The sequence below is a fragment of the Typopeltis vanoorti genome, chromosome 7, assembly GCF_054136105.1.
Source record: "Typopeltis vanoorti isolate ZY-2024b chromosome 7, IOZ_Tvanoo_1.0, whole genome shotgun sequence".
NCBI classification, from domain to species: Eukaryota; Metazoa; Arthropoda; class Arachnida; order Uropygi; family Thelyphonidae; genus Typopeltis; species Typopeltis vanoorti.
Window position 1 is genome coordinate 31,097,103 of NC_143555.1, and position 13,830 is coordinate 31,110,932.

At 34.3% G+C, this 13,830-nt stretch overlaps 1 protein-coding gene across 1 annotated transcript in view; it reads left to right on the forward strand.

Moving 5' to 3' along the window:
• The window catches only part of LOC150104559 (methionine aminopeptidase 1), a 172,653-nt gene that overhangs the window by 48,196 nt on the left and 110,627 nt on the right, over positions 1 to 13,830 (forward strand). Inside the window, exons 3-5 of the mRNA XM_090395775.1 lie at positions 3,322 to 3,410; positions 8,379 to 8,439; positions 12,708 to 12,799. Coding sequence (XP_090251901.1) covers positions 3,322 to 3,410; positions 8,379 to 8,439; positions 12,708 to 12,799 — 242 coding nt within the window. The remainder of the gene's footprint in view (positions 1 to 3,321; positions 3,411 to 8,378; positions 8,440 to 12,707; positions 12,800 to 13,830) is intronic.

Genomic DNA, 13,830 nt, shown 5'->3' on the forward strand with positions numbered 1-13,830 from the left:
GAGTAGTCATACTTGTTTGTTTATTCTAACATTAACATATCTTCGAAGTTCAAAGTCTGAAATAAGATTGCTTGAAATATTGTCTACTTTGATTAGTGCTTCCTGTGAATTTAAACATTAAGTACAGCTGATAGATATGTGGAGACTGATTAAATAAGAAGTTTCGCTTTATTAACTTGAGTACGAAAGCTTGTGATTTTGAAGCTGTGAATTGTATGTGAAAGTTTAGAACATTGAATTGGCATGAGTGACTTAGCAAGATGTATTAAGTTGATTGTATTGTTTCATTTTAAAGCAGAATTCTTGTATTTGTTATATATATCATATATTAAATGTTTTATTTTGTTAATCTAAATATTGTGTTTGCCTGAATTCCCTTTTATTGCACCATTCATAAATATTCGAATCTTGCAGGAACCCCAAGTAGAATAGTAAATAATTCGGCCTAAATAAATGAGGAGACTGCTAACTTAATTAAGAATTGATCCTACTATTTTATATAGACTAATCTAAAAATAGGGTGGCGCAGTATAATTATAAATTTCTCTATTTTTGGATCGGTGATCAATTTGCAATTGGTGTTGTTATATCAATAAGAGTGACTTGAACCAAAAAAAAAAAAAAAAAAAAAAAAATCAGCTAACGCCTTTTTTTTTTTTTTTTTTTTTTATTCCCGTATATACGGGAGTAGGCGAGGCCATTTAGCCCTATCTAACTTTTGGAGACTGAGTGGGCAGTTCAATCTCCACTGGTACCCAATCAGAGACAGATGGCCCAAGGCTATCACTAATTAAGCGGTACGCAGTGAAGAGAGACGGCTCAAATGTGCCGCCATCTCGTGGTCTCTAACCCTAACACAATATATTTAATGTCTGAAATAATGTTGGTTCTACGGTCGATTTTCTTGAGTTTACAGGACGAAAAACCCGAGTTTCCGGGAGGAAAAACCTGCTTGCCCGTGCCAGAGCTCGACTAACTCGGGAACCGGTCGAAAAAAGGCTTAGAAAAATTTCCTCTAGTCGCCGACTAGACTCGAAACCAAGACTTCCTTCGTGCGGCCTAATACGGTGGAAGAAAGCCACAATAATACGCCGTAGCAAATTCAAAATTGAAAGACTTTTCATGGAATCAGCCTCAGTCCTAAGAAACATGCCAAACCTCAACAAATTTGGTTGCATGAGATGTCCCCAAATTTGAGAGACGTACATCAGGAGACCTTCAGCCCAATGTCCAAGAATACCTACATAGCCTGCTAGGGGGGCACCATCAGGACTTTTAGGAGAAACAATAGCTTCCTTGCTTCGTCCTTATTTATTGTGTGTAGTGCCTGTGTGCACGTGTCTTTATTTTAAGTTCCTTTGAAGATGGCAACATGATGTTGTCGAAATATTGGAAATATATATTAAAGTTTAATTTAATTTATATTCTAGTGTACGTTGTGAATTCCTTAAGTGAATTAATAATCATCTTTTGTAATGGTCCGACTCTTGCACAAACAGTTCTAGCTTTCATGTCCTTACTGACATCTCTGTCCTTCATAATTTTTGTCAAACTTACATATGTTCCCCTAAAAACATCCTTCTTAATTTTATCCTCACATTGTGCATCATTTGTTATTCAGGTTTCTTAATCATAACTCTCACCCACCAATTCAGATATACATAGGATGAAGATTTGTTTACATATTTTTATTTATTTATTTATTTTTAATGCAACATTGATATTTCAACTGCATATCTCAGTCACTAACCTTTTTTGTTTTTAACTATCCTTTTTTGTTTTTATTATATTTTTTATTTCTTTGTCCCAGTTTCATAGCCCTTCTTTTCTATTCCATTTAATCTTTATTCCTGTTGCTGCCTTTGTCAGGATTTGTTTCAGAATTTCCCATTACCCTTCTATATCATTTGATTCATTTCTGTTTTTAAATCAGTGCATTTCTGATATTGTTGCATTGTATGGGAATCATCTAATGAAGAAATTTTTTAACTCAATTGATAGTTATTTTCTTTTTTAGCCATTTTGGTTTAAATTGAATTTTTGGTAATACCAAATAATGATCCAAATTTAATTGAAAGAGTCGGTATATTCTTACATCCAGGATTAACTCAGCTGATTTAAAATTTGCAGTAAGGTCAATAACTGAGTTACATCCTCTGGCCAACTATGTACAGTATATTTGATTAATTCTTTATGTTCAAATACTGAGTTCATTATTCTCATCTTATTATGAAAGCTAAACCTACCTTACTTCATGGCAGTGAGATATGGACAATAAAAAAAAAAGCAGATGAAAGAATTGAATCATCCGAAATGAAATTTCTGCACAAAACTGAAAGAGTCAGAATAATGGACAAAATGAAAAGAAGCAAAATGAGAAATAAACTTGGAATTACAAGCTCCCTAAATGAAACATTTATTTGCTAAGAGAAAAATGGAAAGAACACATACTGAGAATGAATAGAAGCAGAATACCTAAACAAATTCTAAATTACCACCCAAAAGGTACCCGATGCAGAGGAAGACCCTTAAAAAGATGGAATTGAGTCCGGAACAGGCCACTTGACCTATAAGCCTGGAAAGGAAGAAGATTATGAATCCCAAAATCTCTCAGTTTGTGTCCATTTTAATTATATATATCTTCACCAAATCTTCCTATGTTTGTTTTGTATTTCCGTTTCTTATTCTGGCATTTAAATCCTCTGCTAGTAGTAAAAAAACGTTTTACTGTTATCTCTTTTTTCCTACCCTGGTGCATACACCCGATTATTGTTGTGTGGCCTCTTAATGTTTTGAGTGTAATTTCTATTAGTCTTTTGATCCATTAGTTACAATACACACTTAATGGATTAAGCCCACATCTGGAGTAGTGTGTCTGCTTTCCATAGGTTCAAATCACAGGTGGCATGGGCATTTATGCATGTCATATTATTTTCAGAGATTATTTGTGAGACCACATTCTGCTATCAAGTCATGAAGCAGCTTGAAAAAGTACTCTTTTTGTTCATAAGAACATGGTTCCCAGATTATCTTTCTCTTAGCCCATTGTTCACCAGTACTAATACTAATGCAGTATGTTTCTACATGTAGTTGATTGGACAGTCATTAAAAAAATTAAAGAAATGAATGCTAGACTGGAAAAAAAAAATTGTTAGCTAACAATAATTTGAAAGGAGTGTAATCAGCAATAATTACACTCCTTCGCATATATGGATTTCTTAAGTTCAGAAAGAAAATTGCTTTTGTTAGAAATCTGTGACTATATAGGTAATGTCTGTTGTAGTCTTTCATTATGGTTATAGTTTTTATTTTCTGTTTTAGAAAATGAAAAACAAACTAATCAGTATGCGAGTAACAATCCTTGGCCAGGCTATGAATTTACTGGAAAACTGAGACCATATTATCCTTTAGTAAGTATTTTTATTATTTTTTTAAATTAAGTATGACATTTAAGAAAATGCAAGCAGTGATATAGGCTGTGGTTTTTAAAAAATATATATTGTGTATAATTTTCATCTTCCAGATACAAGAAGTATATAATACTATCTGAATATTCCACAGTTGCAGACTAGTAAAAAAAAATTATTGTTATAGTTTAATTCTTTTTATTCAAATGTAAAGTTTTTGCCATTCGTGTTATCATTAAATTTAATTGTTTAACCATTAAATACAGTAATCCGTTTAATAATATGTTCATTTAATGCATTTTGTAAATTGATACCGAGGTTCAATAAATAAGGTCAAAAATTTAGTTAACAAGATGCCTAGCAAGAGCTGATTTTGTGTCCAAACAACATTGCATGAAATGGATTTATAAGCTATTTTTGTCCATCGTTTGGAATTATTGTAAGAATAATCTAGCTTTACTGATTTGGATAATGCTCCAATCATCTTACTGGACTTCATGATGCATATGAAAAGGTGAAGATGGTGTTTTGACTGGAAAGTACTCCATTATTAGATCTATGGACCAAAGGATGATCATGACTTGTAAAGCCTATTATCTCTGAAAAAAAAAAAAAAACACCCAGAGGAAGGCCAAGATATAGGTGGATTGATACGGTAAAAAGTGCCTTAGAAGATAGAAATATAAGATCTGACAATGTTGGAGTCTCGACAGGTAATAGATTAATTTTTAGGAAAATTGTAGATAGGAAGTTAGTAATGATGTAAATTTTTCATCAAACCTTTTGGCTCTATATTTTAGTAAATATTTTTCATGTAGTGCTATCACATCCTGTACTCTCCTTGATGGTACATGTCAAGAATTTGATGAAGTCGGGAAGTGTTTTGCACTTTTATTGTACCAACAGCACTTCTCATTACCGTCTGTGTGCTGCTTCCCCATCACGTAGGTGGGCTGATCTGGTGCAAAGTTTTCACACCATGTTAGTTGCAACCTTTTTGGTAGAATTTCATTTTATTGCCGCTTTCCTGTGTGGTGCTCCTCTGTCTGGCTGGTGGATGACCTCACTGACACAAAGTTTATGTGCCGTATTTGTTTCAACTCTTTTGGTAGAATTTTATTTGAAGTTGGCATTTGTGATCTGTCTTAGTGACAAAAAAAATTTCAAATGCAATCAAACAAACACTTATTTCATGCAATTGAAAATTTGGACAAATGTTAGGATTGTTTTTAGTTAGATGCTGTGTTTGGCAGTACAAATGGTTTTGTTGGAATTTATGCAGCATAATTTCTGTGTCAGTGGAGGAGACATGTTTCATTTGGTAGTGCTGTTCTTATCCCAGTTGTCTCTAATTGCACTATTGGTCCAAATATATTATATATTACACAGACTGCAGATGTCTCAGTACTTTATTCAGTGATTCAATAAAACTACTACTACTTCTTGCATCTGCAGTATAGTGGCTGTTAGTGATTTATATTTTGCAAACATCCCTTTCCATCTATGCATAAGTGTTTTTTTTGTTTTTTTTTATTATGCCCATCATAATGCAAATATGAAAGTCTAGAGTTCATTGGATCATGTGTTCTTCACTCCACCCCCAGATACTTATAGCACAAGTGCCCATATAATATCACAGATGTAAATTATTCATACCCTCTTTTAGAGTATTGAAAGTATTTTTATTCACACCTATTCTTTCTCTTCCTTATATTTGCTATTCTTTACATCTTTTAGTAAATCAAGTATAGTAACTAATAATCAAATATATCATTCTCCTTAATTATTGTTTAATATATTCTGAAAGGAACATTACCTTTCACCTTAACCCATTTGCTCAATGTGGGGCTAGTTACAATCCAAGAAACCATTACAAAAAGTCCAATGACATGTAGGAACAAAATTGCCAGTGAATTCGCTCGCTTTGACAGGTGGTTGGTTCATGGCAAGCGAGCTATGATCGCCCCGACCTGAACATGTTTAGTTACAGCACAAGACAGTTTAATTTCATTGCCAGAATTCTGGAAAAATTATACTGTAAGAGATGCCATTGAAAATATGAATGAATCATGGCATGAAGTGGTTTGAGCGTTTCAAAAAGAGAAATAGCCTACGTTATGTTTAAATCACAGGCGAAGCTGCAAGTGCAGATAAGGAGATTGTGCAGATTATCCAGAGATTTTGAAAAAAAATTGTGGAAGAAGGGGGATGCTATTGTGACCAACAAATATTTTATGTTGATGAAACCGACCTTTTTTGGAAGTGAATGCCTTCCAAGACTTTTCTAGCCAAATCAGAGAAATCTCAGCCTGGTTATAAAGTCAGTCATGAAATCTAATGAAATTACTGAGCCATTTGGAAGCACATTCTAGAGGCTTTTCAAATGAAATGGATGATGTTGTGAAAATTGCCAACATCGGGTGTGAACTGGGTTTTGTATGATAACATCCAAGAATTAATTAAATCTCATTCTGAGGAATTGAGGGATTCTGACCTGCTAAATTTAATGCACAGTGGGAAGATCCTGAAGAATATGAAGAAAATTTAACCACTGACAGTCAGCCAAAAGAGATTTCACAGAAACAAGTTGAAACTATTTTTCATACAATCCAAGTTTTTAGTCAGCAGTGCTTATGACTGACCCTGATGAAGAGAGAAGCAGTAAAATTTGCAGAAGAGTAAAAGAGGCAATAGGTCCATACCGTCAGTCATATGAAGAAAAAATAAACAATGTCCACCAAACTACGTTAGCTCAATTCTTTGTTAAGAAGTAGAATAATAAATTTATATTCTGAATATGTTTACTTGTCTTTCAGCTTCATGGTTTTCCTTTGACTAGGCCCTGAGACATACCTTCTTTTATTAAGAGTCAAAAAAGAAATTTGAGGAACGAATTATACTTTTTTCCATAGGTTATTATATTTGATTTGTGCATTTTTGATTAATACGCTTTTTAAAGAATGCATTAGGCACATTAATCAAGGATTACTGTCATATAGCTTTGATATATATTCACAGCTATATGCATATAACTTTGAATATGCATCAGCCATTATTTCATGTTTAGTTTCATGTAAAGAACCACTTTAGTCACATTCAGGCAGGTTGGTTAGCTGTAGCAGTATTTATTTATGCTTATGGCTACATGAAACTGATAAGTGAAAAGTACAATCACAATTTCCAGAAACAAATGATAAAAATCTTAACATATAAAAGTTCATTACATAAAAGGCACAACCTGCTTTCTATGTTTTTCCTTTTTTTTTTTAAATAAAGCAAAAGTAACTTGTCATAATCAAGCCAGGGACAATTATCATCCTGCTACAACAAGTATGACAAGGCTGCATGTTCTCACAACATAAATGTAGCTGTATCCGAGGTTTCATTAGAGAGCAGTTGTCTTTTGTGAGAAAACTTGATCCATTAGGAGAGGCCCATTTCACATTGTATCATCATCTTCTAACATGAGGAGTTCTGCTGATACTATGACGAGGACTATGAGAGTGACTACGAGAATAATGTCTTCGTGGTGAGACGGGACCGCGACCTTCTGTTTCCTCCATAACCACCACCATATCAACTACAGGTCACGGTCCAGGCTGAAAGCCATTTCAAGACCTCATCTGTCACCTTGTGGATGTCCTGTAGTCCACCACCGTTTAATTGGCGCCTTGGGCAGTCATACACAATATGAGTAATTGTCTGAGCCACGGGAGAACAATCACAATAAGGGTGATCTGACAGCCCCCATTTGTGTAGAAGGTAGCCACATCTGCCCTGACTAGTTCTGATCCTGTTTATTGATGACCAAATCTTCCTAGGAAGGTCAAAACCAGGCTGCAGAGCACAGGGATCTTCTACCAGGAAGCTGTTTGTTGGGAGATTGTTGGACCAGTATTCTCTCCATATGTCAGATATTGATGGCAGCACCGCTGAAGAGAGTTCGTCCATGGACCAGAGAGGCTTTCTAGATTTGAGGCAAAGACTAGGTGGGTTTATGGGAGTCTGGTGTAGGGGCAGGAGTGGGTTGCTCATTGCTTTATTAAATTCCGAGGCTTGTCTTCTCTGTATGTGTGGTGGAGCAATGTTAGATAGAACAGGCAGCCTGGAGAGAGGGGTGCTTCTCACTATCCCACTAATTGTGCGCATGGGTAGTGTTTAGCTGGGTGTCTATAATGTTAGTGTGTGTACTTCTTTCTCAGACAGGGGCACAATATTCTGCTGCAGAGAATGCTAGGGCTAGTGCAGATGACCTTAGGACTTCTGCACCACAACCCCAGGTTGTTCCTGCAAGCTTTGAAGTGATATTATTTCTGGTTTTAATTTTATTTGAGAGGTTGATGATGTGCCTTTTATAGGTTAGGCTTTTGTCCAGGCTCACTCCAAGGTATTTTGGGTGAGGCTCGTGTTCTACTACTTTTCCACAGAAAGAAAGGTTGAGTTGTTGATTCGCCTCTGCATGTACAGGACTCGATATTGAAATACCGAGGACACTGTTTTCGTTGGATTTGACTTCAAGTACCACTGCTTGAAGTACTCCTCCATGGGTGTTCAGCTGTAGCAGTAATTTAATTAGTTGAATAATTATTTTTTTCCACCATAAATGTGTATTATTCTTGATGAAATATGGATAATGCTGAAGATATCTGCAGTTCTTGTAAGTCATCCTGTCATTACAGGATAATAATCAAGGAAGAAGAATATGTTGAGTGCTCTCCTGAATGGTTTAGTATAATTCTGTTGTTTATAAGAAAATTGATAGATCATTTTATTATTAGCAAGAGAACAAGATATTGTTGCTAAAAATGTTAGAAATGAGAAAAGAGAATGAAAAAGTAACAGTTGTTTCAATCTCTCGAACAAGAGACATCGTCAAAGAAAATACAGTAATGTTAGTAATGAAAATTCTTAATTTAGTAGTAAGTTTTTTCTCCATCTTACTTTCTGGTACTATTTCCCATTGCATTTTAGACTCCTAAGCGGGAAGTTCCAGACCACATAGAAAGACCTGATTATGCAGATCATCCTAAAGGTAAATTTGCAGTTTTATTTTGACATTTTGATTAGATACATTCATTATTCCTGTTTTCAGTAATTCTTCTTAAATGCTTTTGTGAAGTGAAGTAAAATACTTCACTGTTAAGGCAGTGAAGTATTTTACTTCTACCCCCTTAATAGATGTGAGTGAAGAAATTATTTTAAGTATATATAGTAAAAAGAAACACCAATTTTCAAATTGTAGAAAATAATAATAGCATCCAGTTGACTTGCATATATCATACTTCTAGAGATTACAAGAATAGTTTATAATGGTTTGCTGTAGTGAATTTCATTTAGCATGCCACTATATCTGTTGAGCTTCAGTTGAATCATCATTATTATTATAATTATTATTATAGTGAGCAAGTTTTGCTATAATGGTATTTGCTATAGTGAGTGTTTACTATTAATTTTCAAAAATCAGGATTTTATCCAATTTTTGGAGAATGATATAGGAAAAATATTTGGAAGATCTAATAAAATGTGGCTTTAGAAAAGTTTTAAAAATTACCTAAAATGTGATTTTTTTTAAAACAAGAAATTCTTCTGTTTTCAAAACTAAAAGTGTTCAGTAGATGACTCCTTCATAATCAAAACATAAACAGCTTTATCTCTGGAAAGCTTATTATGCTCCTGTAATGTATATGCATTACATATATAGGCATAATGGATAATAATAATAAATGGATGTAGAAGAAGGAATAAAAATAAACGGAAGAATCATTAATAACTTAAGATATGCAGATAATGTAGTGGTGATGGCAGAAAGTGAAAATGGGGTACAACAAATTATTCAAAGAATTGAAAACTCTTGTAAAGAGTATTGTTATCTCTTCTTCTTCTTTGTCTTTCTTTGCGTGGCGCGTCACTTTCTGTTAATTTTTTATTAACACGACCGGGGAACACTACAGGAACCAAAACCAGAAACGTAGAAGGAGCCAAGAGAGAGCCTCCACCCCTGTGGGTTCGTTTTTAAACTCTTCTATAATGCCCTCTTCTGTACTCCAAGCTGGTCTATGACCTTTCCAATTGGCTGTCATCTCCTAGCTGAATGAGGATCGCTCTCTTCGGGGAATCCGAAATTCGAGTGGTTTCCATGAATGCCTACTCATCGTTCGTTACGTCATCTTTGGTGGTCACACAGCAACCTTTGTACTTTCGTTCGCACGACAATACGCGATTTTATACATGGCATAGTTTACTATTGGTGCTTTTGAAAGTTTAAGCTTTCCATCTATTTTAGATAATACTTTAAACATAGTACAATCTAATACTTATTTCCTTCTTCAATTTCATTTTAATTTAGGATTCAATTTCTTCCTTTATATTTTAATTCCCTTAAGCAAAGTTAACATCTGCATTTTTACATATTATGTCTGTTTTGCCAAGAATAAAGTGTGCTTTTGCTTGATATGGTTGTTCTTGTTAAATCTTGAATGGAGCAGTTCTATTCTTGATAGAACCATCATTCAAGATCTAACAGTATGGACTAAGAATTAACACAAAAAAGACCAAGATAATGATAATGGGTGGAAAAATAGGAGATAATGTAGAAATAAGATGTTGAGGAAAGATTTCAATATTTAGGTAGCTGGATCTCAGAAAAAGGCACTTCAGAGTTGGACATTAGAAATAGAATAGGCAAAAGCTAAATCGGCATTTAAGGAAATGAAGAAAATTTTAATAAACAAGAATACTAAAATAGGCGTTAGAATTGGAATAGTTAAAGCAACAGTTTGGAGTATTGCAAGTTATGGAAGTGAGTCACGGACACTCAGAAAGAGAGATATGGAAAAAATTAATGCATTGGATATGTGGTGTTATAGAAAGATGGAAAAGATTAGCTATACAGAAAGAATATCAAATACAGAAGTTTTAAGACGAGTTGGGATGGAAAGAACACATCATCATCAAATTCCTGCCACGTACCCACAAGGGGTGTACGGGATATGATAGTACTACATGAAAAATTTACATCATTACTAACTTCCTATCTACAATTTTCCTCCAAATCAGTCTGTTACTTGTCAAGACTCCAACATTATCAGATCTTATATTTCTGTTGTCTAAGGCACTTTGTACTGTATCAATCCACCTATATCTTGGTCTTCCCCTGGGTCATTTTCCTACCAACTTGGCAGAGAACACTTGTTTTGCTAATCTTTCCTCGCCCATTCTGTTTATGTGACCATACCATACCACCTGAGATTAGCTCTGCTAAGGCATTCCTGGATGCTGACAATGTCAAGTTCTTTCCTAATATCCTCGTTTTTAATATGATATTGCCATTGATGCCATCTGTTCATGCCTCTAATCTTTCTCAGGACTCTCATATCTGCAGTCTCTAGTCTTTGGCCAAGTGTTTTACTTCTAACCCAGCTCTCAGATCCATAAGTTAAAACTGGTTTGAACACTGTTTTGTATACAGCTAATTTAGTGTTCCGACTAATTTCTCTCTTATTCCATATGAATTTATTCAGTTGACTTCCTACCATACCAGCTTTGTTGATTCTGTTGTCTATTTCCATATTTAAGTTACCATCTTCACTAAAAATAGTGTCTAAGTAGCTGAAATGTTTTACTTGTTCCACAGGTTTACCGTTCACAACATAGTTGATATTTTCAACAATTCTACCTATTTTCATTGTCTTTGTCTTTTTATTGCTGACCTTCATGCCATATCTATTACAACAGTTATTCAATTTAGTCAGAGAATCTTCCAGACTTGTAGCGGGTTTATTTAAAAGGATAACATCGTCCACATAAAGCAAAGAGCTGACGTTAACATCTCCAATTCTGATATCATGTTTAATTCCACTTTCCTTCATAATGTGATCCATATAGATAATGAATAACAGAGGGGATAATGTACATCCTTGCCTCACACCAGATTTAACATTAAACCATCCTCTTAGTCTTCCCTCAATTCTAACTGCTGACTTACAATTCAAATAAAGACTAAGTATTGCTTGATATAATGCCCCATTGACACCATATAACTGTAGTGTATTGAATAGCTTCTCTCTTGGCACCTTGTCATATGCCTTTCCAAATCGACAAAACTTAAATACAGGTCTTTGTTATATTCCCATGATTTCTCCACTATTTGTCGTAAAGTGAAGATCTGATCCTGACAGCCTCTATTTGACCTGAATCCAGCTTGTTCTTCACCAAGCTTTTCTTCCAGAATTCTTCTCAACCATTTCTCAAGTATACTTGCATAGATCTTGCTAGGAACACTCAGTTGGGAAATACCTCTGTAATTCTCACATTCAGTTTTATTTCCCTTTTTATATATGGGTACTATGAGAGCTCTACTCCAATCATCGGGAATTCGTCCCTCTGTTCAGGCTTTCTGAACTATGCAATGCCGAAACCGTAATACTTTTATACCACCCTACTTCAGCATTTCTGGTCGAATATCATCTACTCCTGCTGCCTTTCCACATTTCAAGCCTTTGATGGCTTTTTCTATTTCAAGTATGGATATGTATTCCTGACTGCATGCCTGGTCAGTGTTTTTTATCACTGTGCTGCCATCACTGCTTGTTTCGTTTAGCAATTTTCAAAGTAATTACTCCATACTTGAAGAATATCTTTTTCGACCGTTTTCATGTCACCTTTATCATCTAACTCCTTTTACAGCACTCTTTCCTCCATTCCTAAGCTTCTTGAACAACCTCCAGAATATTTTGTCACCTGCTTCATATTTATTTTCTATGTTCTTGCCAAAGTCCTCCCATGACTTTTTTTTAGCTAGTTTTACACACTGTTTAGCTTTCTTACATTTGTCTCTGTATTCTCTAAGAGCACAAGCTGACTTATTTGCCAGGAACTTTTGATATGCTTTCTTCTTTTCCTTCACTGTCTCTTTAACATCCTGTGTCCACCATGGAGTTCTAATTTTTCTATCCTTGCAGACAACTTCACCACGTGCCTCTCTAGCTGAATCAATCAGGGTTTTCTCCAAGGTTTGCCACTGAATCTCCAAGGTTTGGTTCCTGTTCTCAAACTCTCATTTTTTCTTCAATGCGGCTATACACATTTATCTCTTCAAAGCAGTGTAATCATGGCATAAAAAGGAAACTATCTTACCAGACAGTACAAACACATTACATGATATGATCAACAGTGTGATCAGAGAGTATATACTAATATTGAGTATACACAAGTACAAATATTGATTTATAGATTAAAGTTTGTGCACTTATTAAAACATTTTGGAATGTAGAGATGAAGTTATCTTGTACAATCTTGCAGGTTATCCACTTAGTGAGCGGGCAATCAAAGAATCCACACATATTAAAGTTTTAGATGACGATGAAATTGAAGGTGTTAAGCTTGCATCTAAGGTGTGTATAATTTATTATTTTCCATTCATATAATTGTAACAATCAAGCTCCCAGATTGTTGGTTTCTGGGATGGTTTGGTTGTTATTTTAAATAACTACTTAATAGTAAACTATAGTTGACCTTTGAATTTGGAAAATTTTTTGGAGATTTGCAACCATTTGAAAAAACTCAGACGAACCACATGGCTTAGAAATATTGAAAAAAAATTAAGAAAAAGTTAGGTCATGAATGTATAAAATATATGCAGATACGAGTCTATTTTATCATTTACTACCATAAAATATGCATAAATCTATTATAAAAAGTTAATATTTATCAAAAGTGTAAAAAAGATTTGAGGTTTAATATCCCTATCTTAATTCAAATAGAAAATATTAAGTTTAGCTCTTTGTTTGATGCACACACACACATCCTCTTGAGTAATGCACACAAACACTTACAGACCGTACATAGCACTATTTGCAGTTGAGAAAAATGTAAACAAACAAAAAGATGCGGTATTAAATCATAACTGCATAAAATTAACTTATTAATTAATTAGTTAAATTTAATTATCATAAAAATAAATGTTATAACGATTCATTCATTAGTGTATAGGCGAAGCTACTATAAAGCAGTCATATTGCCGCTTCTTCGTTATCACTGCATGAATCATTATACCTGTAAATATATATGAATTTCTTTTTCATATTATTTTTGATGTCTAATGTTAGTAATACATATGTAAACGGGGGGAGGGGGGATATATTGTTTACTTATTTCTTTTTATCTATTATTCTATCCTTTTAATCTCGGTAGTTATTATCTTTCTTTACCTTTACTCTATGCAGTCGGCTGCGCCTTTGTAATATTATTCTATTCCTTCCTATATATGTTTTCCCTTAATGCATAAACTCCCTTTCTACTAACTGCCTTCCACACTTCCCTTCTTATTCCTCAAACACCAGAAAATTTATTTGATAAACTGCACCACCGATGTTTGTTTCCTGGCAATAACAAATGGTAAGTGTGTCCAGTAGTTTTCCCTTTA